This window comes from Styela clava, chromosome 4 (genome assembly GCF_964204865.1).
Source record: "Styela clava chromosome 4, kaStyClav1.hap1.2, whole genome shotgun sequence".
NCBI lineage: Eukaryota > Metazoa > Chordata > Ascidiacea > Stolidobranchia > Styelidae > Styela > Styela clava.
Window position 1 is genome coordinate 3699552 of NC_135253.1, and position 27331 is coordinate 3726882.

The window sequence follows — 27331 nt, forward strand, 5'->3', positions numbered from 1 at the left end:
ACCCTTCGGCATATTTGCAATTATTCTGCTAGATCGCTGAAAATACAAATAGAAAATCTGAATCAATTATGAAGCACTTCTCTAGCATTCTAACAGCGTATATATGGCTAATATACTTTTATTTCATTTGGTTATAAACCTGAATCATATCACTTGTGCATACTTTATATCACGTCTCCTAATCTTCTGTTTACAGCAAAATTATCGGAAGCCAAATTTTTCCATACTCGGCAAATTCTCATATACTGCATCCTAATGAACTTTGTTGTACTTTATATGACATGGGAAACTCATAAACGACGTTATCTGCCCAATAAACCAACATAATTGGCGAAACTAAACAGTTGAATCTTAGCTAATTTAACAACCGAAATCCACTTTTGAGGGAAGATGTTGCATCTATATGTAACACTAATTTTAAACCACTTCCTCATAAAACCACATAAATCGTTCAAGGTTGTAATCAATTTGTACATCTTTTTTACACTATTCCTTTGCCCCGTGCACAGATATGACGAATTCGGTGTATATTAATTGGTATAGTTCCTTAAAATATGACCCTGGTTAACCAGCCTGACGCGAGCATCGGGGATCGCATCTTTCGAAAGACGCTTGCGTCGTGGTCAGGTGGCGGCAATGCAGAATAGCAGTTGCATCGAACCAACTAAGTACCGCAGTAGTACGTTGAGTAGAAAAAAGCATTCTGCGGCAGAAAATGTGTGTCATGGCTAGTTTACAATATGTTGTTGCATACGTGTTACGCATTCCTGGAGTGGGATAGAGAATTACGAGATTTTCGAATATACAAAATATGAAAACCGATATCCAATTACTTATAAATAACACGTTTTTATTTAAAATACCTGCTGAAACATAGATTATTAATCATTTAAAACATGTAGGAGAGATTTCTTGCTATCGCCTAAATCACAAAAAATTCGCGCTATCGACTAGGTCTTATTTTGAGGGCATTATATTAAAATCGGTTTTAAAATTCAGGGTAGAGGTCTTATTTTCAGGCTAGGTCTTATTATCGGGAAAACACGGTATTGCAATAATTCAGTTCCAATTTTTTGCAGTGACTTTATTTTACTTGACTTTCCAATGGCTTGAAAAGGAGTGGGCGTGATTATAAAATCCCGAGGTCTAATGGTGGCTGACTGTGTGTAGCCTACAGCAAGAGGGCTACGGCGGACCTCGGTCCGAATACGGACCTTCCGAGTAAAAAAATTTGGACCGCAGCTGCTTTTTGACTTCGAATGCATCGTTTCTTTTAATTTCATAATCGTAATCTATTTTTTGCTTAACCACTGGGTATAAATTGTCATAGCAATTTAAGTTTCTCAGATCATCGACTCACTTGTTCATACTCTAAGCATTTACTATCCAGCAAGATCAATGGTGGGGTAAATACTGAAGTTATAGCGCCGTTTGGTTACATTTTTTGCATATTTTTAGACACGGTGGTAAACATTAGTCTGTTTTTGTGGCTTTGGATGCTATTTGTCACGTTTTAGTTGTATTTTCGAAATTTAAAAATAGTAATAGATCAATGACCCAATTTTGAAGAATAGCATACTCTCACTGGCTAGAAACAAGATAGAAATAGTTGGCACAAACGAAAAAATGTAGTTTCTCAGACTAACGATTCACAAATAACTTGCTATTGGACACAGAAGTTTTCAGCATGAAAAATAATTCAAGTCGCTGGAAGACTTCTAAATATATAATATTTCAGATCTTTCGAGCAAAGTCGGCGCTCAGCTACGCGACTGAACTTCAGTGAAGTCTTGTCATAACGGGACCGAAGCGCGATATTGAACATTGTTCCTGTACTTTGTCAAACGATGCATTTGAATAGTTTGCATAGTTAGGACATATTTTTTGGAATGACCTGACCCCGGTAATTTTTTAATTTTGTGTACGGACCTTAGGTGAAAATAGTTGAGTAGCCTTGGCCTACGGTATTTATTTAGTACGGTAATTATATAAGGTAGGCCTACAGCTACAGGTGAACTCGGAATCGTATTTACTGTGTTGGCAGAGACATTGCATGGTCAGGAAGGTATTTTATTTTTCTCGTTACTTTATTTTATTGGACACGATGCGGTGAAGTCATCAAAATTTAAAATTGCGCATCTTGTGGCGGCCCCGCGTTCGCGATTATTGTGATCTGATAGTCAGACGAGGACCTCGAGACTGTGGTTCTGGTAGTCAACGAGGATATATACTCATCGCGGTAGTCTACTGTAAAATATTAGATATCCGCACTACTTCGTTTCAGCTTCTTTTTGTTATGGACCTATGGATCGTTTTGTCATTTTGTATTTTTCTTCTTGCTATTGTTTCTCATTAACTATTAGATCAATTGCTTTAAAATTCAGAGGTTAAAGATTGATGTTGTCGCTTCTTCACTTCGAAGTTTTGTGTGATGATCTCTTCAAAATTAATAAAAATTATTTGTAGCGGTTCTATGACCTCTCTCGTGCTGCAAAAGTGTGGGGAGTTTTTTGACCGTACCGCACAGTAGACTAGATAGGGTAAGTTACTGCATAAGATAAGGTATACTACTGCTTCGCTATGGCTTTCATGTCCATTTATTCGAGAATCGTTATCATATTTCGCTAGAAGGCTATTACTTTTATTTATTCAAAAAAATTCAGTGGGCCCTTTGAGATTCTGTGTGCGATGATGCCATCAAACTTTGAAAATGCGCAGTTTGAGACTGTTCCGGGTTCGCTATATCTGGTGATCAGGAGAAGTGAAGACTGAGGTAATTATTCCTGGTATTTATTATAACGGCGTGCTAAACAGCACTGGATGAGACCATCGAACGTTAAACGTACGCAAAGATTACTGATATTGTTACGTTCTGGACTTCGTTTGTGATGTTGGCGGACCGCAAACGATGCCAACGTCGTCGGATTACTTCGGCCCACTAAATTCAATCGTTCAAAGCGCTATCTTTCCCAAATACAGGAGACCAATAAATAAAGGTTATATGCTGTAAAGTTCAGTTATATTTTTGTATTATTTGAAATAGAAATATAATATATTTGTATGTTATAAAATGGGTAGTGTATTAGTGAATATCATAAAGAAATACTTGCAAGCAGCATAGAAAGTTCAGCATAAATCAAACAGGGTAAGTTACATTTACAGTATCCGTAAGTATGCGCATCTATTTTATTCCGCATCACCGCAATATACGTGAATTTTAAAAACTAACCAGAGCGTCATCCACATGAAATAAAAATGAAAAGGAGTAATGTTGTAACCAGTAATAAAATGAATCTTGTACGGTTACACTGAAAATTCCCACTGCCTTGTCAACGACTTGCCAGTCGCAACCGGTTTATAGTAGTGAGTGCAGAGGCGATTCTTTATCGAAATAATATTTATAATATATATATATTTAGTCTTCGGTAACGTAAACACGGTCTGGGTAGCATATGATAGCAGCTATATATGTTGTTACAGTTGAAACGTGCAGAAATTTTAGATTTCGTTCAAAATTGCAGTAGCTTACTTTACAATCGCGTACAGGACGGATGCACAAAAAAAATAAAATGTACAAAATTGTTTCATGTACTACATTACAGAAATTAGTAACCCATTCAAAAAGCGTAGTGTAATGTGAAAATAAAATAAGAATACATTTCTCGTATCGCAATTTGTATCTTGAAACATGTGGGTCAAGTCAACACAAATTTTCGAGCACCTTTTGTATAAAAATCGAAAGCGGCACAATGAAAGGAAACTAAAACTTTCTTCTGCATAATGCAAATTTAACAATGAATTTGAAGTAATATAAAATATATAGAATGTAACAGCGTTTAGGGTAACTAAATAACCATTAGTGGAAGACGTATTTGAGTAAACAATTTTAACGGTATTTTGTATACTTATTTTGGTCCCGTATTTTTGAAACTTTCGACAAATTAATGCTAGGTTCAAGGGCGTTGGTTTTTAGCATTTATTACTCGAATAACGTTTTTTCTTAAATCTTGTTCAACAAAGCTGATGTGAACGTAAATCATCAGCTTGAATTTTGGAACCATCAAATGCATACAATATGGGAAATTTCAATTAATGTAAATTAGAAAACAGATTTGAGGTAAGATCTGCTATCAAAATTGATTAATCGTACTTGAAATATAAAATCGTTAATTAGATAGCACCTTGTCATAAGTATTTCTTAAGAATATAATATCCGTCAGTGTCTTTTCTTGAAAGTATTTTCAATAATAAAAACTATAAGAAAATCATATCCTTTCATCACCATTTTTATACATATTCACCATACATATATGGTGTGTTTCTGTGATCGATTGTGGTCACCTGATTAGTATTTGCTTCCATATCCAATCATCCAAGACTGCTGCGATTGCTCTTTCTGCCTTCGCCGTCCTGTGATTTGTGTTTTTCTGCGTATTCTTTTTGTTTATCTCCTTCAAACAAAGGTAAGAGTCGTAGGTTTGTATCTTTATCCAAGACGCAACGTTGCATTAGATCAAGATATGTCAGGTTTTCTTTTGTGTTAGGATCGAAAAAACCTTTCGTGTCATCAGATGGGTCTTCTAGAATTTTCTGCAATCTTTCGTCAAAAAGTCCTCTCTCAAATGCAACTTCAACCGGGAGTCGATGATTGGCTAGCGGGTCAATGATTCCTGAAATCATATTGAAATTGAAAAAAAAAGTTTCAGTGATACAAAAGAACGCAATACCAATAATTGTGTATTTTTCAATTTTATTGTTTCATTTCATTCACAGTTATTGAAACACTATGCTTTGTTCTGCAATGTGCAGTTAGATAATATGATATATATATATATATGATTAGTTATATATATTGACTTTTTCTTGTCGTTACAAATTTTTGAGTAGTACTAATGTTAAGAGGGCTCGCCAGAAGCTACAAATTACTAAATAATACTTTATTTATTTTTAAATCAACATATATTACTAAATTTAAAATACCTCCTGTGGCAATTTGTGCTTCCAATAATCTTATTCCGTGATTTTCAACAACAAGCTTCCTTTTCATGGCTTCAAATAAGGACAATGGTTGAGGGGCAAGTCGTGATACATAACCATGTACTGCGCGCTCAGCTCTTTGTAACACAACTTGAAACTGTCGATCAACAAGGTCTTCCTCGACAGCGTCTTGAACAGACATTTTTCTTGCCGTTACAGGGTTAATAATACTCCCAGTAGCGGCTTGTGCCTCAAGCAAGCTGAGTGCTGTTCCTCGTCGGATAATTCCCTTTCTGCAGGCATCCAGTAGGGACATTTTTTCTCCGGTATCGACTTTAATCAAACCAGCGATAGGTTCGTCTCCAACCAGATATTGCTTGAGACCTTCCTGTACTTCTTCTTCGGTGACTTCCCCAAACTCCAACTTTTTGACAGTCGATTCCAATATCAATCTGGCTCGTATTAAATCGAGTAATTTCACCGCCTTTCTCCAACCCGATGTTAGGACAATGTCGTCTCGCTTTTTACTTGGTGTCATTCTAGGTGTCTCGGGTGCCTCGTCTTCAGACGATGACGAACTTGATGACGAAGATGATGTTGAATCGCGGCGTTTTTCTGCTTCTACCGATGGAGCAGCCTCTACTGGTTGCACTGTTTCTTCTACAGGTTCAGGCGTATTTTCTTCTTCCTCGTGTCCAGATTTAGATGATGCACTGGATGAGGAAGATGACGTTGAATCGCGACGTTCTCGGTCAGCTTCCACTGGTGGAAGGGCTTCTACCGCTGGCAGCTGTTCCTTCTGGTGTTCATTATGTTTGTCTTCATCTTCTGACTCAGAAGAAGAACTAGAGGAGGTAGAGGACATAGAATCGCGGGGGCCCTGTTCTGCTTCTGATGTTTGTGAAACTTCCAATTTTTGCGTAGTTTCTTTTTTAGACTCATTAGATTCATCCCCGTTTTCTGAATCAGACGACGAAGAAGACGATCCGGAATCCGGAGGTGTTTTGCGTGCTTCCACAGTTGGAAGAACATCCGGCAGCACTGAATCCTCCAGCGATTTGTCTGGTTTCTTATATTCATTTTCCGAGTTGCTACTAGAACTGCTGCCTGAACTGGTCTTTCTTTCTTTTGATCTAAAAGTTTGTGTTGGTACAGCGATTGTTACTTCTGTCTCCGAATCGCTGCTACTTGAAGAAACAAGCGATTCTTTATTTGGCAGATCTTGAGCTGCGTTGCTACTAGATGACGAGACAGTTCTATCTTTATTTTGTGGACTTTTATTTTCAGCTTGAACAATCTCACTATGTATTTCTTCTTTAACTTCGTCGTCTGATTCACCTGAACTGGAAGAAGATGAAGAATGACCCGATTTTTCAGAATAGTTAATATCCTCTTTGTCTGCGGCAAAGTTTCCATTATCTTTGGTCTGGTCGATCTCGTCTTCCGATTCGCTGCTACTGCTGCTTGAAGACTTTCCCGCGGAAACGAGTTCACCAATTTTTACATCAGTTTCCTGTTTAATTTGTTTATCACCATCGCCTTTGGTGCCATCGTCTTCAGATTCACTACTACTGCTCGAAGAAAGTTTATCTTTAGTTTTAACGTCTGGAACAATTTCTACATCAATATTTTTATTTTCACCATCAGATTCGCTGCTATCACTACTACTGGACGATTCTTTTTGTTTTGGAAATTCCGATGACTCGCCACCCGTTATTGGTTTCTTCGTAATATCATCGATTTCTTTTTCGCTGTCAGAATCGCTACTACTGCTAGAAGAGAGTGGTTGATCCTTTTCAGTAGATTTTTGACTCTTGGGCTCAGAATCCAAATTCTTTTCGTTCTCCGATTCACTGCTGCTCGAAGATGATTCAGTCGCCTTATCTTTCTGCTGGACATCTGAAGAAAGCTCTTGATCAGTTTTAATTTTCTTCTCGTTGTCAGACTCACTGCTGCTGCTGGACGATATTTTTTGGACAATGTTTTTTGGTGATATGCTTGCAGGCCCATTTCTTTGTCTTCTGGTTTCGTCATCAGATTCGCTACTACTGCTACTCGATGACATGCCCACTTTTGCTTTAGTCTCTGATTTATCAGATACAATTTCGTCTTCACTGCTACTTGTTGACGACGTTCTTGCTTTCACCAACTCTTTATCGGGTAGCAATATAACAGGTTGTTTGCTATCATCATCGGATTCCGAACTTGAAGACGATGAAGAATGTTTTTTCTCCAAAGCCCTCTTATCACCAAAAATCGGCACCGCTGTCTCTGCGTCGTTATCTTCACTGGATGACGAAGAAGAAGATTTGATAACATGACTCTCTTTTTCCATTGCTTTCTGTTGAATTGGAGGCATTTGTTCATCTTTTTTGTTATCATCATTTTCCGACTCTGAAGATGACGAACTTGATTTTCGATTAACAGCTGCTTCGAGTTGACTGTCTTTTTTATTCGAATACCTTTCTTCATCATCAGATACTGAAGATTCTGATGACATTGACTCTGCATCAAGGCTAATTTTTTTTGGTGCCACCAATTGTATGTCAGCGTTATCTTTAACTACGGGTTCATCTTTTGTATCTTGCTCCTTTTCAGATTCACTGCTTTCGCTGCTACTACTCATTGATTCGTGCACATCGACAGGCTTCATGTGCAAGGTTTCTGTTACTCCAGGTTTAGATTCATTTTTTTCGTCTTCCGACGAAGATGAGGAAGAACTGCCATCACATTTTGGGGAGGTTAGCACTTGATCTTCTATCTTTTTCGTTTCACCTTCGCTTTCGGAACTACTGCTCGATGTTGTTTGTTTGTGTGGCGATTGATAAGATGTAATAGTCACAGTCTCTTCAATCGGAATATTCGGGGTTGCAGTGATTGTTTTGCTTTCATCTTCTGATTCCGACGAAGTACTACTTTCTGAAGACATTGATACATCTTCCTTCTTTTCACTCTTTGTTGGATTATCATCGTCGACAACCACGTATGAAGAATCACCAGAAACAACAATTTCTTTTTGTTCGCTATCGTCACTAGAGGAACTAGAGGTCTTTCGTTTTGTCGGCATTGACTCGGGTTCGATTACTACATTGATTTTTTCATCATTATCAGATTCACTGCTTGACGACGACGTCTTGTCATGTGTTTGCGGCGGTTCCTTGACAACCATGACAAAATCTGGTGATTTTGTTTCTCTCTCAATTTTTTGAGATTTTTGTGAATCCGAATCAGAGCTGCAAGATGAAGAGGATTTCGTCGACCCACCAAGTAATTCCTTGCTTGCGGCGTCACAGTCGTGATTGGAATTTGTTTTCCCTGGTTTCTCATCATCAATAATTACAAACGAATCTAGAGATTTTGGTTGCTCATCACCGCTTCCTCTTTTTGGGGACGCTATATAGTTAAAGTCTGAACTTCCAGAACTGCTTGACGAAGTTGACTCCTTTCTTGGAAAAGTTGGTGCTGCGTGTTCTTTCTCTACATCATCGACAGAAACGGGATAAATATTTTCTTCTTTATCATCGCTGCTGCTGGATGAACTACTACTACTTCTTTTAGCATATGTTTTAGGCTCTATTTGGGGGTCATCAAGCCTATTTTCTCCCGCGCTAACGTATGAATTCGAACTGTCAGAGCTGGGTTTCTCAGCTTTAATAACTGGTACAGTAGTCGACTTCTCTTCATCGCTAGTACTGGATGATGATGACTGTTGAAATAGGAATAATAAGTTAATATATGTCATATTAACAAAATAAAGAACAAATGTTAGGAGTTTGTGTAAATAAATAAATACCAATAAAATTATTATTTATTGAACATGTAACTAAGGCTAAACATGTGTTCGTATGCGTATTCCAATGTAGCCTAGTAGATACCTTTGTTGATGATTTTTTAATAGACCCTGGACTCGTGCTATGTTTTTGTAATAACTTCATATCTTCTGGATCATCAAAATCAACCTCTCGAGTGTGTCCACCTTGCTTGAAAACTACTCTTCCGTCTCTATCGGTGGTCACGTGGGGTTCATCGACAGGAGATGGTGTTCTGTGCAAAGTCAATTATTGAATATGATATCGTTAAGCAATCAATCGTACTTGACATATGAAAAAATTTGCGAGCTACTGAACATAATTTATGTGGCATAATTTACCTGCTTCGAGATTGTACCGAATCCTGCTCATCTTTATTAGCGGCCAGACTTTCAAAATACTTTTTTCTTCTTGAAACTCGACCCTTAGAAGTTTGCTTTGCAGATGATGACGATGATCCACTTGAAGAAGGTTTTGAATCTGATTCTGAAGAAGACGAACTTCCTTCTTTAGGTAACCTAGTTATATAAATCATTGTGAATATAATTAAATCGGAATAGAAAGAAAGTTGAACCACGACAGCTTATACATTAGGATCTTGTGAACTTGATTGTATTCCTGTCCCCAGTTCTATTTATCACCACGAATTATATTATTAGCCAAGCGATGCCAGAAACATGAGTCTCTTATTGGCAAATGTGGTGTAATTTCACGAATAACTGTTTTATATTTTTACTCATGCTTTATGTTGAAATATGAAGTATTGTATTTTTCTTTTGTTCTATAAATTATCGTAATATTTTTTGGTAACATATGCCACCAACCTTCCAGTCTTGGGTTTTTTCTTTGTTAACCTCTTTTTTTTACCAGAGGACCCAGATGACGACGACGATGATGATAATTTCTTTGGCGCAGACTGTTCACTACTTTCTTCGGCCAGTGGTACATTATCAGACCTAGTATTTTGAATTTACGACATTATTAGTATAACAAAAGAAAATAAATGAAACCCGTTTTAATGAACGTAAATAGTCAAATGAGCCTGATCCATATCATGAGAAAATACATATCATAAGACACAATAAATACATAATTTTCCAATCATTATTAAATGTTAGAATAGTAGAGGACTTGGCTAACCTATAAACCGAGGAGGCTGAGACAACTGATTCAATGCAAATACTGCAATTTACTGAAATAAACGAATAATTTTATCATAGAAAAATAATAACCAACTGAGAAATTTTACATCGCTGTGAAAATCAGCGATGATTGTGAGCGAAAAAACACAAATAGCTTGCATGGCAATTTTATATCGCTGTGAATCTCAGCGGTATTGATATATTGTGAGTAGAAATAAGATATCAAACAGATGCCTCACATCACAAATGGGCACAAATAACTCACACGAAATAAATGAACAGGTGTATCAGAATTAAAGTAAAAAAACTTTGGATTCGGGATCGTGTTCGACTGTACATTGATGAATTGTCCTCACTTGTGCGGCGTTAAAGATAAATAACCAAGCTCAGAAAGCGAAGATAACATCGGCAAGTTTATAAAACCATACATTTTTATATTTGGTATAATAAGGCCATAATGCAACACTTATGTAATACTTATGTAACAATGAACCTCTTATTAAAGATTTGCGTAATTTACCACACTACGCCGGAATTAAGCCTATTTCATCGATGAAACGTCAAGTAACGTTCGACAAGGATGATGAGAAGCGGCCTGATTGCCTTTCCCCATTCCTTTATGACATATAGGTATATAGCAAAGGAAATATTGCTAGTCCGATAGGATTTCCTCAAATTTTAATCTATACACTAAATAAAAAGAACTGATATCATACCAGTGAGATTCTTTACATACTATATATATCGTTTGAATACTAAATAATATTTCACCTTTTCAAATTCGCTTCCGGGTCATTTTCTTGCCTGCCTAGTCCGGTATCTGTAGACATTGTGTGTTGCAAGGTGTTAGTGTGTTTGTCGGTTGCGTCATCGGACTTTATTTGAACAGGCAAACTTTTCACTGAAGTTTTCTTCTCTTTGTTTTCGGAATCTTGATCCGAACTCGAAGAAGATGACGAGGACTGACTCGAAGACCTAAAAATTAGAAAAGAAATTTATTGTCGATGATTTTCGGGTACCACTTTACTAATCGATCTCAGCGGTTGTGTGATCTCAGTTATTTTAGTATTAACCTAACCAAACGATAACAGCGTTAGAGACTGAATCTATGAGATGTCTTTATGAGATTAAACGCATACCAAATTGCGTGACACTTTGGTATGCGATTGAGTTCACGTTAAGCAAGTGATATCACATACCAAAGTAGTTTTATGATGCTGAGATCGCCTTCCAAAGCAGAACCAATTTTTAATCTGTTTACGAATACCTAGGAAAGTTTCCTTTGCGTTATCATATGAGAAATCGGGAATAAAGTTGAAGTTAGTCAGTATCGGATAATCCCGTAAAACACGATTCATTTATTACTCATCAACTTGGATTTAATTTTATCATGTTACTGTTGCGTCGAATATGTTTAATTCATTTATCAGCTCATAAAGCTGTTGCTTGGTCGAATTTCAACGAGTGGAGATACACACAATTGTATATTCGCTGAGAAAAACTGCTTTGAAATATTCGAAACATTTTTATAAAGTAGTGTGTGGTACTCTAAGAAAAATTTCTATTCACTTGATCTGTTCTTCAGGAATCTCTAAATCTTCATCTTTTTCGAATTTCCTTACAGCTGGCAATGGTGCAGCAGTTTGTTTGGGTTCTTCACTGACAATAAATGGCTCGTAATGCTCTATTGGTTCTTCAACCCTTCGAACAACTGGTAGTTCATCCGCGTGGTTGGATTCATTTTCTTTGTCCGAATCTGACGACGATGATGATGAAGACGAAGACGTTGATTCTGCAGATGAGTAAGCATGCAAATGGAATACTTCCAAATATAATAAATAAAACTAATACCTATGAGCAGAAACCAATTATGTTACGATTTCTTTATTCCCGCTGTTGTATTCAACGAATGACAATAACTGTGTTTTAATTATATGATGTCTAAAATCGTTGTGTATCGAATTACTAAAATATTGCAATAACTTTACATGATCCTCAGACGGAAGATGCAGCGAAAGACGAGAGAGTATATTACTTTATGACCGAGTTCTTAGAAATAAATACGATTAGACATTTTGTATCATGATTTTACACGAACACGAGCGGCAAAATGATGAAATGTGCCTATGTTTTGTTACGACGATGATGCTGACGCAAAGTCGAAAACTGGCACACCCTCCCTGCGTAGATTTCCTGGATTGAATATCAAGAGCTATAAGCTAAAATTCATATACACTCGAACAGTGTCTTGAAAAGTCTTCCCGAATATTCAGCCTGAAGCTTCCGTGAAAATATCACGCAGCGATTTTCCATCTCGAACCATTTAAGAACGTTAATCAATACGAGAGAATAAAACTCGATAGCTCTTTACCTATCAATGCCTACCCAACCAGAGCATTTTCCAGGGCAAAGGCTTGATAAAACTCTCACAATAAGAACACCAAGACACCGAACGATAATCAAACCAACTTCAGTCGTTAGTTTTACATAGTTTAAATTGACTTTACCAGTATACGGATAAAAGAATGATGTGCATTGTTAGGAAGCCAGACAAAAATTAAAATTGACTTTCAGTTCCTTCACCCAGTAACCAATGTCAAACTAACGTTTGAGTGGTATAAATTCAAAACACCCGCCACTAAATAAATTATTGGTGCATCCAGTGTTATTATTTAACTAATATGATCATGCGCTGGTGTGGATACCGACATAGCATCAGCAAGTTTGCTTCGATTTTAGACTGTTACCGTAGCCTTTCCACCGCTTCTCGCACTAATAGCCCAATTACATAATAACACCCAGAGATTGTTATTTGGAAAAAATTTAATTATTCGATATTTGATTAATATCATGACAGCAATATTAATGTTAAGCATTATTTGAAAATATTAATGATAATCTGCATGCCATAACCAAAAAAATTGAATTATATATAATGAATAAATTAATGAAAATAATGCAAATATTTATGATATGACTGTCGGTTTTATGTTGAATAAATAAATTATGGTTCCAGAGTGCAAATATAATATATATAAATAATTATGAAACATGTAAATAACAGCAAATAGGCGAGAAGCGGCAGAATATAAAAGGCATTTGACAAATCTTATAATGCTATGACTGAAATCAACTACTTTGATTGGTCGAAAAATTTAAAAAAAAATGGCGATTGTAAGCGTTTCTAGTAGTAGTGTGCAACTCCGAGACTAGGTATGGTAACGTATTATGCCAAATAGAGTCGTGATGAAAATTGTTGTCAAATGCAAGTGGCGTGTACATGCTTTTCAATAGTGAAAATGTTCGATTATTCATGCTGAAAATTTATGCCTTTGTAAAATTATTTGAGAAAACAGACGAAAAGACATCACAGTATGTTCAGCAAAAAAGAAACAAGGTAGGTTGGGAGACATTAATTATAACTTTTAGTAATGTGCGCACGACTCCGAATTTAGCATTGATTTGAATTGTAAATTATTAGGCTAGTCAAGCCGTAAAACTTGAGCCAGTTACTTGAAAATTGTTGGCAATTTTGATGCGATAGCATGGTAATCTCATGGTCCGAATTGAAGCTAACATTAAACACGCGTTGACAAAATATGAAAATAACAGAACAAATCATTAAAATTTCGCCCCCAGTTTCAAATTAAGAAAAGCTGCAGTTACTGGTCAATAACTCAATAGCGTATTTAATCTGGTCTGTTGTTGTGAACAATACAGAAAAATAGACCCAATTTTCTATCCCCCATGCAATTATTTCGCTTGCCAACATTAGACATAGGACTCCAACACTGCCACCAGAAAGTAGTTAAAGGAAGTAACGAACATGCAGGTTTAAATTCACTCATTATAGGAAAACGAAACAGAGGAAAAGAAAGTGTGAGAAGGTCACTGTTATTAATATAGTGTCCCAAAACGTCGAAGAATTAGGCAGCGCCTACTTAGGTATTCATTCCGAACCTTTCTCTTTGACGTCGTCTAGCGGCTTTTCGTTTGTTTGATTTTCTTTGACGATGCTGAGTGGCGTAATTATTTCCTGCTCTTCTGGTTCAGGTTCTCTTTCATCATCTGATGAAGACGAACTTGAACTTGATGACGGCACTTTTTCAACACTAACTTCAGCCTCCTGTGTAGGCTTATCGACCTATAAAAATAGGGAAAAAAGTCCAAAATTATATCTTCACCCTAAAGTCTAAACCAACCTTTCTCAACTGGAAAGGATTTCTTTTTCAGGAAGGAATTTCGCAGTTCTAGAGTAGGAATTCTGATTTGTATTAGCTGTAGTCTTACTAATATTTATTATTTTTTCTATTATAAATATAAAACTTATTCATGAAAACATAAACAACTTAAAATGCACAAAAGCGGAAGTAAGAAATGAAGATTTCAGAAATAGGCAAAGGGAGGAATTTAACAAAGAAAGATTTGGAGCCAACGCCTTGAACTTTCCGATTTAATACAACTTGTTTTTTTCCACTTGTTGCAGGTATAAAAACATTTCACAATGAAATACCATTGAACCACAGCGCGAAAAAAACATAGCTATTTTACCAGTAATTTTATATGAATATTTAGATTTTCGAAATGAGATAACATTTTTCTTCCATCTATCAATTATTGTCAGATCAGAAAATAAATTTGTTAATACAAAATTCACTTTGAGACAGAATAAATTAAATTACAGCATATTTACACTAAATAGGTTGAGGTTTTAACAATACAAGATGCAAGATGTCTTCATGTTGTTAATATCAACCAAACAAAAAACCACACAATAGCAATCCCTCATTGTTAGATGTTCATTGTGTGTGCGTGTCATGGCCGCAGCTGCCATGCAGCGTCGATAAATTAAACGACATGGGAATAAATGTAGCGCAGGCAATGCTTTTGCAATTAATAATCTGATAATCGAAAAACGGCCTATTTATATATTGATATCAGATTTAGATTTGGATTTGGATTTTATGTTTTAAACTCCAAGTAATGCTGTATACACGTATAGTCAGTCATTCACATGTACTAGGTAATTAGTTCAGATTAACCTGCTAGAAAGATGACGGTTCATATAATAAGACACAATAGATTCCAGCAGCTCCTTACGTATCAACTATCAGTGGTACCTAACTTTTTCCGTTGTGAAAAAGGTAAAGACGTCTCACGATAACAAATAAATATTCGTTTTAACCGAGTTAATATATAACACAAAATTAATACATTATCGGAACGTGCCATGCATGGACAGCGATACCGACCACGCAAATCAGGGTCAATATCCCTACCATATTCGTTTGTCAAATTCACTTGAAATCAAGCCTGTCATTTGTCATGGTTGTTTCAATATGTGATATATATTCATGAAAATTGGGATTAGCATTTATATTATGTATATCAGTCAGATTGTCTGTCACCATTCAGGTCAGATTACATGTTTGTTGCAATGCTGTAACCAAATTCGAATGCATAATAAAGGGTATTTCAATAACATGATACGAAGCTGAAATAATATATGAGACTGTTAGAATGGCATATTTGAAATATTTATAACTGTGAAAGCACGTTAGCACAAAACGATAAAACCATAAATTGTATGAATGCTATGAGCTACTTTTCAACTTCTTGTGTATTTTCTAGAAATATTTCGAAATTTACTCGCAATAACACAATATTGAGTGTGTGTTGTTTAACCTGGCTGGGATCGAATACTGAATTACGTTTTAGCAACGGAAAATGTGGTTTCAATGAATGCCCGATGAATACCACTGGAATCCGGTCCACAGTTTTTGACAGTTTTTTAAAAACAAAATAAACGCGCTGATTCACCTCTGAAAAATCTCGTTTAACGAAAGGGTAAAATAAGTATTAGGCATGGTATTAGAAAACGTCGTGAACCGTATCTGAACTGAAAAACACAGCAAGCTTGACATTTCGTTTTTAAAATGAAGAGTCGAACAGACGTGAAGGCAATTACATACACACAATATATCGTAAATAAAGAGTAAATTATATGCTTCTAAAGAACATCAGACGGCTCACTGTGTGTTCCAACTCCCAAAACTGTGATAAATGGTTAACAAAATTATATGTCACGGTGCAGAACCCATAAGTTATATAAATGTGACACAATAGCATTGGATTTTCGGTCGGTTATGAGGAAAACCAAAAAAATGGTTTATAATCTCATAATATAACGTAATTAAATCCTAAAATGGGCTTGATAAATATTTTAGCGATATTTTCACCTTCTTCTCTGGTGACTTTTTGCTCTCCCGCTTTTCGAGCTGTTTCTGTAGTTCTTCAACAAATGGATCTGACTTCTGAGCAAAAAGACAGAACGAGTATCAACATGTATTTGAATGGGTCGTATTAAAAATGCAGTCTCGAGTTGAAATGGAAACGATCGATACTGTTTCACATATAATATTATTCCCAAATTCAGTGAAATATATTGCGAAATTACGAGTTTTTATCATGTTGTTAAAATACAGCATAGCAATGAAAGCTATATAAAATTTACTCTGAGCAACTGACAAAAATGAGAGTTATTAAAATGCGCTAAATGTGTCGTACCCAAAGTTGGCAAAATATTGTCCTTGAGCTAATGCACCAAATTAATTAACAAACATTTGAGTTTTCAGAATAGCAATGCCACACGTTTTTGTAAGACTTGGCAGTAAAAGACGACAAAACAGGTCACATGACGAGACGATTTAGTCGGTTCGAATAAATTATTCACTACATCCAGTCCTATAGATATGAGTAGATCAAGGCATATCCATTCATATTATCGCGCATAGCTCATTTATATCAATCGTAGGCCTTCGATCTCCACAATACTTACTGATTCATCGGCTCCCGGCATGAGATGCTTTTTCCCTCGTACAAGACTGATGGCCACTTTATACGGTGCCGCATAGCTCAATACGTTTAACGCGTCTTCATACGATATTCCTTCGTAAAATACTGTAACACTTTCAATGATATCACCTGTGTGTGAGAAATTGAAATTTAGTTAACAAATTTACTTCCTCGCACATTTTTTGTTGTCATAAATATATATATATATAAACTTTTCGATAGAGTGGAATCAATTTTTGCTTACCTGAATTGCAGTATACAATTTGTTTAGCTCCCGTAAAAATTGACCCCGCTATATATATGAAAGCTCAATAGCTCAATGTAAGAATGAGGTCATTCAAATGGCGATTGGAATCATATATATATATTTGATATTTATGAGGCATGTATAATAAATCGAATTCTTCTAATTATGTTCTATTTATTACAACAGTTAATATCCAATATGAAATTTGAGATGTGTAAAGGTGAATCCATTTTTAATGGTATTATTTGACTTAAATGGCTATCTCATGTTAAAACCATGACTAGACGTGACAAAGATGAAACAACATTTAATGCTTCCAAATCTAAACGCATTTACTATTCCAAGTTGAATTTAAATTGGCACAATTCGACTCATTATAATTAACGATATACCTTCCAATAATTTTCCCTGTGCAGGACCATCTTTTCTGATATCACGAATAAATATATTTCCATCCTTATCCGCGACTATGTTGAATCCATTTGTTGAAGTTTTCTTGTTCAATACGATCGTATGAACTTGGTCCTGATAATAGAATTTATTTATAAAAAATTAAATACTCATTTCATATCAATTACACAACTTTTAGAAATGAATCACAAAATTTAATGCACCTTGCTTCCATCTTCCGTTTTTATATGACCATTTGCTGGAATGCCTTCAACGTCCACGGCGCGTTCTTGAAAACCCTGAAATAAGTATTCTGTATTTTCATCATGGAATTTAAGTTTTAATCGAGAAAAGCATGACGCTATAAAGTTTGACTTAACAGTTCATATAACATAGTGTCTTGAGGATTTGATTAGAATTACAAAATAATATTTGACTTATTGTTGTGTGTCACAAAACAAAGCCAACAACGGGAAATTCTGAAAGGCAACATATTGGATGATACTCTCATGAGTGGACAGAGCACCCCACTTCTTTATAGATGTCGCATCGTGCCTTACTCAACAAGATTGTTTGATTCTCTCATTTGAACTAATTTACAAATGATTGTTTTATTGATGCTCGAGACCATGACGTAACGTATAATTTTTTTTAAAATACTGACAAATTTTATAATGATTCAAGGAAGGAATATCCGTTGCTGGCAATAATTTCAGCGAGATAAATGTCTCTTTGTTATGCAATAGCAAAACCCATGTAAATACCCCAATCCCATCATAAAATGGATTGATACGTTGATCGAAAAAAGACGTATCAATGTTTTAGAGCAGTGATTCCCAAAGTGGGCGATATCGCCCCCCGGTGGGCGAAAATGATACAGAAGGGGCGAAAAAGTCGAAGGGGGCGATAGGGGGGCGATTTCGCGAAAACTGGTTCTGCTCGGCGCATCGTGCACTTGATTACTGTGCTATGCGTGCTTTCGTGGGTTTGAATCACATGGACGATGTCACACGCGAAGGGATTGCTGTACTCGTCTTCGCAGTAAGGTACGGTAGTTTGCGTATCCCAGTGATCGGGTAATCTGGCCAGGGACGCTGAATGGACCTTTCCCCGACCTTTGACCCCGGATTCCCCCCCGGAAATTCTTCCCATACTTTACCATTCTAAAATTTTCGATGCTTATTTTAGGAGTGGTTTCGCGAGTTGTTGCCTATAAAGTGAAGGATTTGTTTCAAACTATCATTCTAATTTATACCATTCAACAATCTGTTTTTTAAAAGTACCAGTAAAGAATTTTAGCCTAGTCTATCACAGCTATTTCTACACTAATTTTTGATTACTGCAATTAAATTAAAACTCCTAGGAGGATAAGGTGATCATTGAATTATTTTTATTTAAATTTCCGAAAAACAACTAAAAACTAACGAATATAATTCAAAATCGCAAAAATGAGGTAATGTTCACGACCACGCCTGAAAGTCTGGCTGAGTGAGGAATGTGTCTGAGTGGATGCGAAAGGGGGCATTGTTACGTTTATTTTTGCATCTTGCTGATTGGCCAATGTCACCAAAGTAAACAAGGAAGTCTATGCCAGGGGAAACATCCAAAACGGCGGTTTTACCGATGAATTAATTTTATTTATTATCTACGCTCGAAGAGTAAATTACATTTTTTACGTAACAGAATTTATCGTGAGACACGTTTAGACTAAATTTTATCATATCCTAAAAATTATATTGAACAGCTACTCGTTTAACGAGCCTACAATTTAATTACAATGAGACAAATGAAAACACGCAGAAAAGTTGATGCTGAGTGCAGGGGTTTAATAGCGCAGTGAATATTCGAATATATTACAATGCAATAGGGGAAAAAATTCATATTCTATTCGAGAGATTCATCACTGCTTAATTTTTGTAAGAATGTATCTTTTTAAAGAAAATCTTTATCAAAATTTCACAAACCATGCAAAAACATTCACTTCGATGTTTGGAAGTACATATTTGGGCGAACAAATATTTATTAAAATGGACATTACAAAGAACAAGCAAAGAACTAGGATTAGTGACTAGGATTTAGAAAATCTTCCAATCTTGGCGTCGTAAAGCTATCAAGCGTGATGCTGCAACAAGACAGTGTCACATTAAATGTCATTGTAATAATTTTTTAATAAGACGACTGAGTTGAGTTCACGAATTGTCGGAGTTTTTGCACGATGTTCCGTTTTTAACTTTCAAAAAATATATGCGATTCGCAAAAGAATAGCAACCCTAAATTTTGTCCCGCGAGCGACTCAAAATTTGCCGACCCCTGAGCCATCCGAGTCCACAAATCCAAAACAAATGGCTGATTAATTCTATGGACTGGTGATCGGACTGTAGGACGTGGTAGGATGAGGAATGGGGATGACTTTTACCGAATACCGTTATATATCATGTATTTTGGTGAAGGTCATCAGGCTGTAGGGATGAATGGGATGTACCTAAATCATTATTATAAGTTTTGAAAATTTAATTTTGTTTTCATTCCTTTAATTTGAAACGGGGTGAATTTAGGGAGTTAAATGCTATAAGGCAAGAGTACGCGGCGGTTTTTAAGGAGGTAGAACCCTGGATTCTTTCATTTCCGACTTTTGATATGTTGAAAAAGGGGTTTTCAGCCGTGACACTATTGCTATCAAAACAACTAAATCGCCTTTCCATCAGTAAACGGGGTAATTTTAGATATAATAAAAAACTCGCCGAAGAACACCAAGCTCATCAATCTCATTGAAAAACACTATAAACTATGATTTGTCTTCTTATTTGGTCTGTAATATATTCGTTTCAGACTTTCAATTTTTTTTGCAGTGCCGGGGGGGCGATGAAGTTGTATAAACTAGTTTAGGAGGGCGGTGGTACAAAAAGTTTGGGAACCACTGTTTTAGAGGATGTGTGGATATGCAAATAATCTGTCGAATGTCATCAATGTGAATGTGTTTTGCTGGCAACAAACTATAAGCAAGCGAAAAAATAATTAGTGTTGAACAGCCAATACCTCATGTTGGAATGCTTGAGCGGGTGGTTCTGACCTATTCGGTTCAGTAACAACTTCTTGAAGTTCGCCTTCCTCCACTTTCTGTGCTTGACCATTTTCTGCAAATGAAAAAGAAACATTAAATTTGTGAAAGATTTGTACCGAGGTAACTTCGTCAATGTTACTTGGCAAAACAACTTTTACAACCGATGCTTTAGAAGGCAAAAAGTTGTAAAGTACTGTTTTCATGCTGATGTACATGGAAGTACATTACGAAACTCAGTGTGACGAGAATTTTGGATGAAATATTCACTGCTACACAAATAAATACAAGTACCAAAAAGGCTTGAGGTGCACACTTCAAAATTGAATTAACAAAACAGAGGGATGGAGCAATATATTCTACAGCATGTCTGTCTAACATTGACTCGTTAAAGATTTATTGATTTAAGGGTATTTGTATTTTTAGAAGCATGCAGGTTAAACAGGATAGATTCTAGGAAAGTAAAAGCATTGTTGAAAAGAAATAATATTGTGTAATATCACTGTAGATATAAGAAAAGAGTAAGGGAGGGAAAGTTCTGGGCTCATTTGTTCTAAATCTAAATATTAATGTAAGTTTAACATTTATCATAATATAATTATATCATCGTTTGCGATATGCATTGGGTCGCAAAGAAAAAGATTAAAAAATGTTAAGCAAGTAGTTTGTGATATTAATATGGATGTTTGATACATGTAATATTATAATTCATATTTTCATGAAAAAAAATCCACGAGAGATTCTGGAAATTCAGAAAACTTGGTCGTTGCTTTGAAATTTTCTTCATCTGATTCAAATTTACGGTGACATAACGTTGGGTACTTTTACTTTACTTTTAGCGCAGTATGGAAAGTCACATAAATTCTATATTTGTCTCATGCTGTTCAGCCTAATAGTTTCTACAATGGGCGTTAGAACTATTCGCATCACTGATATTTACGGTATGCCTACGCTAAGTTTCGTTTTTGGGCAATTTTGGTATGTTTGTTCATCGTACCTATTCAAGCATAGACAAGTAATGCCATTATAACAATGCTGTTTTAAGAGATTTTACCTGCAAAAACGTTACGCATATCAACATCCATATAAATTCCTCCGATGTGAGGGATTAAGAACACTGGGTATAGTTGTTTTTTGACTTATTTATGCAGATAAATGGGTTCATGATAGCTAACATTTGCATTAATAGCGTGCATTGGTGAAAAAATTTAGTTTTTTTTTTTTTTATAATGTTCTGTATTGTTTACATCAAGACGTTTCATTTATATTCGCGTAAACCCACAATGTCAGACTTTTCTTTGACAGATTTCTTCAAATTTAACCACACTTGCATTATTGCAATACACACCACTTAAATATGTCAGATTTTTACATTCAATCGCACAATGGGACCCTTTCACCTTTTTCCATGAGTCCTATGAATACGATTTAACTACTCAGAAAAAATTCTGAATTTGAATCAAATCGAATTAGGAAAACAGGAGACCACATATTCAGTATTGCATATTACGCTTGTTTGTTTTATTAAAATTAGAAAACAAACCGCATTATGCATACATAACGACAATGCGGTACAAATGAAAACGAGTGTCAGATTTAAACCAAGTCGATGGGATAATTGTTAGTGCTTGGATGAAATTGAAGAAATACCAATGTATAGGATAGAATCATAATTTTTTCACATTTTTTGTATTTAGTTGTTGGAAATTACATATAGCAGCATGTGATTCAAACTTAAATAACATAGTAAAGGTTATACTACTAAAACCAATGAGTGAATTAGTAGTTTGCTTGTTATGGCATTGACGACAAATTTAAGGCAATTCCTTTTTACAAAAATAAATAGAGTAACGTGTACTGCTTTTTGTAAATCTTACCGAGAAATTCAAAACTCATTTAAAATAAGACCTAACCGCTGCAAATGGTGTTGCTACTGATATGCATGCCTATGCTGTGACTTGAATAACTTTCCAGTCAATAAAGGACGAACCGGTAATATGTATGAATTGAATATTCACAAATATGTATATGCGCAGGTAATAACACTGTTTACAATTTATATGTATAAAGACCACCATGTTAGTTGTAGTTGTGAAATAGAAGTATTTTTTCATATAGCGTTGACAGCGTTAGTGGTGTTAATATTATTGTATCGACTTACCAACCTTTGTTTTGGGAGGATATCAAAGGTTCTGAAATGTTTGAAGGAAAAATGCTAAAACATAAAACACCAAAACAAAACCATTGCTTGGAATTATAAATAATAATTTTTCTAAAAACGTAAAAATATTTGTATAACTAAAATATATCATTTAACTGTTATCAACGATATATCTTCAATTTGAGAAATATTTTGCCCTTTTCTGTTTCAAAAGTGAAAGCAAAAGAAACAATTAATCAACAAACAGCATGCGTTCTTATGAGGAAAATGATTTCATGCTCGTCGGATATATGCAAAAAGTTCATGCAGCTTAAATGACAGGACATTTCCAATCCTATCTAATTTTGGATTAATCAAGCAGTAAGAACTAAATTTGATGGCAGAATTAACAGAAAGAAAATAGGAAATGACCAGAAGTAAGGTTCGCGAATGCTGTGTTGCAAATAAGACGGAGCATGAAAGATTATATATTGAAGTTGATATAGATATCAAGATATTGGGTTATGATCACAATTCTACGCTTTGGATATGACAAGTAGAGAAAAATACTTTTTTTCACGGTTTTTGGTAAAAACGGTAAAAGATGACACGTTCCAATATATGTTGAGCTAAATTTAAGAAATGAAAATATCCAGTAGACTACACTACCGCCGTAGGAGTACCCTTTTACTTATTTACTCAAATGCAAATTACTTTGTCCCATTCCTAAAACGCGTACCCGAACACAAATCAATGTTAAACTTTGATTATTGTAATTAATAGTGACAAAACAAACATTATATTCTCACATATAATAATATTTCATAGTTCTATTGTAAACATTTCGGAAGCTGCAAAAAATAAAAACTTCGTATATTCATCGCCCTTACGCACCTTTTCGTCCAACCACTAACGGGTTGTCGAAGCCAGAAGAACTGGTAGCAGGAGGATATTTATTCTTCTTGCGCTCTGACGTCACAAACACGACGTTAGTGATGACGTTGCCGGCATTAGTCATATCATATCAAATATGTTGTGCATACCAAGGAACGGGTAACATGCAGACACCGTTGCAAATGTAATGTGTTTTTCGTTTTCAACAATTGAATGTGATGACACCAGATGAAATAAAATCAAAAAAATAAATAAATAAATAAATATGGAGATAAAAATTAGGAAATTTATACACCGGTGACATTAACATGCTACATATAAATGAATTATTGCATCGGCATCACGCTTATCAAAGTATACCTCTTTCATAGGCAACTCTGTGTTTTGCTATTTCATGCATGTCGTAACCATGACCCCCGGCTTGTTAAAATTTATAATTTCTCATAATCGATTATTGGGGACAATTTCACGCTAAGATAAATTTATTTGCAATGGAATTTACTTGTCGTTCCAGGGAATACAGTACAATAAGACATAGGACTTTTGAAGGAATATTTTGATTGATGAAGTTTTTACGAATAAAACATAGCCCACTAATAAAAAAACATTTGCATGAAACTAGAGATATCAAAATTCAATTCAATTTGAAGCTCATATGTCTTCTTGCAAGGACAATATGAAAGTTAAACATTATACTTCAAAACTGAATAAAAGGACCCGTTGGGTTCGAACATATACTGGCGATAACAAGGTTATGATAACCTATGTCCGGTGTCAAAATTACAATCTGAACTTTGATGAAAAACGATATTTGGCAAATTTGAACCCTTACTTTCAATCTTCGAGAAAGTATAATCTTGTTGGTGTTTCTAGTTCAATATGTTTATTAAGTTAGTAAGGCCACTACATTTAAGAGTTAAATTAGAATAGTACGGTTTTGGTAAGCATACAAATCGTCTATCCCCTCCAAAAATTGGACGCTTGGAGTTACATGTTCACCAATTAGTGTGATCGAAGCATGCATATTATTTCTTTGTTTCAAAATAACTAGACATGAATGCACATTCAGCAAACCTTTTTCTCGATCCTTCGGTTCATCCTCGCTTTGTGGTTTTTTACGTTCTGCATTTACAAAACAATTTACCCATGCACGATGCATACATATGTGTATGTGTTCACATAAACAACTTATTACAACAAACGTAGCAAATTTCCGGTAAATATATTTGTGAAATCCTCGTATTTATGTAAAATTTATAGGTTTGAACAATACACATAAATTGAAATAGATAACGCCATGGGCCATCAAGATCAACAGTCTATTGCACGAGAACAGAACGGCCAAATAAACTAATCTATATGAGAGCACCGGCACCGCAAACATCACACACAAATCGAAATATGATCCTTGTTTTTATTTCCTTTATCGCCCAAATTTATACAAACATATGGAAGTTTTTGTCCTTTCTCAACGGTTGTGGTCCATCTTCTGTTAGGAATTTGTTTGACACATACTATATAATAATTTTATGTATCATTCGATGAAATGTTTATTTTCTCATTACGTATTTATGTCTATGAATATCATACTCACATCACTACGTTTTGTGCGTACTAATAAGCACATGGGAATTGTAAAGCACCGGCATATTGACCAGACGTATATCTGATCTGAAATAGCAATATGACTGAAATGAATGTTTACATATTTTTCAATATGGTTTCTACAAAATTCCGATAAACCTAAATCCCGACCATTTTGAATTTTAATGAATGAGGGTTAAATATCCACATCACGAAACAGGAATTATTTTCGACATGCTTGACAAAATCTGCGAGCTCGAGCAATTTACATGTACGTGCCGTACATGGCATCTCTGGTTCAATTAACACCACGTTGCCGGTTGAGCAATTCAATTGTTGAAATTCCGGATGTCTAATTGACCGTATATAAAGGAGGGAGTGAGTTGTTTTAGATGTGATTGAAAACAACCAATAACCATTCAATGGTTCATCAACGTTAGCTGGGGGCAATATCACTATAAATACTCGGTTACAATTACACGGAGTCAATAAATGATTTGAATTACAATTTTCAGTATTTGATTGGCAGTTATATTCTTCTCATCCAACCCATTGATTAGTCTTCCATAGGGTCGTCTGATGTACAATATTTCACGAGCGCGTGTTTACACGAAAAATCGAAGTCAAGCATGGTCCAATCGTTCTTTCGTGGAAGCATATGTCGTTAATAACACACAGCGACTTGACGAGTTAACAATGCGCCCCTTCAAACGTTAAGAAATGAGGGCTACTGTATTGGTAAAGTTATTATTTATAGACGGTCTTCTAGTCACCAAATATTTATATATACAAAATGAAGCGCACAGTCAAAACGTGATTTACTTGTGGCCCATGCGTTTTGTGACTTGTGGCAAAATATCGACTAAATTTAGAAATATCGACGACAATTTAGTAAGGCGTGGGTGAAAGCTTATCGATTCAATTTCTTGATTCGCAAGTGGCAATTCCACACAGGCATGCTATGAAGCCTTTGATATTAATTGTGGGGTATTGATACAAATCGATACGATTTGTTCTGCTAAGCGAATGCAACGTCAATTAATGTTTTATATCCTTTCGTTGTGTACTGTGCTGCCACTTTAAGAGTATAAGCAATGTATGCAAATACAACTTCGAACCAGGCATGCATAGTTCTTATGAAAACCGAAGCGTATAAAAAATAAACCTTTTTTGGAATTAGAAATTATCTAATTTTTCATCATTGTTTTATTGAGTATAGCTGATCCTAATTCACAGTGTATTTTTGAAGACTTTGAAGACAGCGTATTGAAAAATGGGTGTTCAACAATATTTCGAAACTCTATAACAATAGTTCTTACTGCATCCCTTAATATAAACTCCAGATTGAACCACGATTGAAATGATTTGAAAAGAAATCGTTAGCATCGCTTTGATCGATTAAGCGTCAAATACAGCGCATATTGCTGTAAAGAAATCGATAACGCCCTGCTTTATTTAAGGTTGTATAAATTACAAAGTTAAACCGACCACTTTAGTATAACATACTGTCATTTCTGTAAATGTATTCATTGATGTAAAGAGAATAGAATTCCAACAGACCAGTAACCACAATCGTTGAGACCCAGCCCTTTTCAGAGTATAGGTGGGGTGCTGAATGTTGAGCATTCCTTTTTGAGTAATTCATTGTACAATAAAAATAAACTTACTTTTCAACGATCTTCTTATCAAGTATACAATCAAAGCAACGAGAAAAACAAATCCAAGAGTCCCAAATACGCTGGCGACGACAGGAACTGCAACGCTTGGGCATTGTGCGAACGCTGATCCGACGTTGCACAATAAAAATATGCCCGTGAATGATAGTCTATCCAGCACGTCCAAATAACGCGCCCCGCCTCGGAGGCTGGGGCCCCCTGGGATTGTCAGTCTTAAGTTTGATCGCAACATATCGTAGTAACACTGATTCAGAATACCTATTACTCTATGTAATATGCTATGTTATAACAATTTCATTGTGGTTTCCTGTTAAAAAGACAAGGGTAGGCTATATTACACCGCGTCAATACATTTTCTCTAGAAGCATGAAATGAAAATTTTAAAACTAATCTGCTTTAATTATACTGGTTAAGCGTTTTTCTAATACAACCCATTTTAAGGGCATAATTCGCCAATGTCTGACGAGCGCATTGGTTGAGCGTTTTTCTAATACAACCCATTTTAAGGGCATAATTCGCCAATGTCTGACGACCTCATCCCCAAACCCATGATTCTTCA

General features: G+C 35.5%; 1 protein-coding gene across 7 annotated transcripts; it reads right to left on the reverse strand.

The window, feature by feature from the left end:
• Positions 1-2997: 2997 nt before the first annotated feature.
• LOC120325619 (uncharacterized) lies at positions 2998-27075 on the reverse strand. Of its 7 annotated transcripts, XM_039391681.2 has the most exons (17): positions 26764-27075; positions 24587-24634; positions 23513-23587; positions 22644-22670; positions 20457-20554; positions 17645-17719; positions 17423-17555; positions 16767-16912; positions 16168-16242; positions 13889-14072; positions 11498-11720; positions 10700-10903; positions 9611-9742; positions 9128-9304; positions 8853-9021; positions 4981-8683; positions 2998-4670 (listed from the first exon to the last, which is right to left on the reverse strand). In XM_039391681.2, exons 1-17 carry the CDS (start codon positions 27002-27004, stop codon positions 4369-4371), a joined length of 6012 nt encoding a protein of 2003 aa, XP_039247615.2. In that variant the 5' UTR covers positions 27005-27075; the 3' UTR covers positions 2998-4368. The 7 variants fall into 7 exon arrangements, with proteins under 7 accessions (XP_039247615.2, XP_039247617.2, XP_039247619.2 ...); XM_039391683.2 differs by lacking the exon at positions 24587-24634; XM_039391685.2 differs by lacking the exon at positions 23513-23587.
• Positions 27076-27331: the final 256 nt, after the last annotated feature.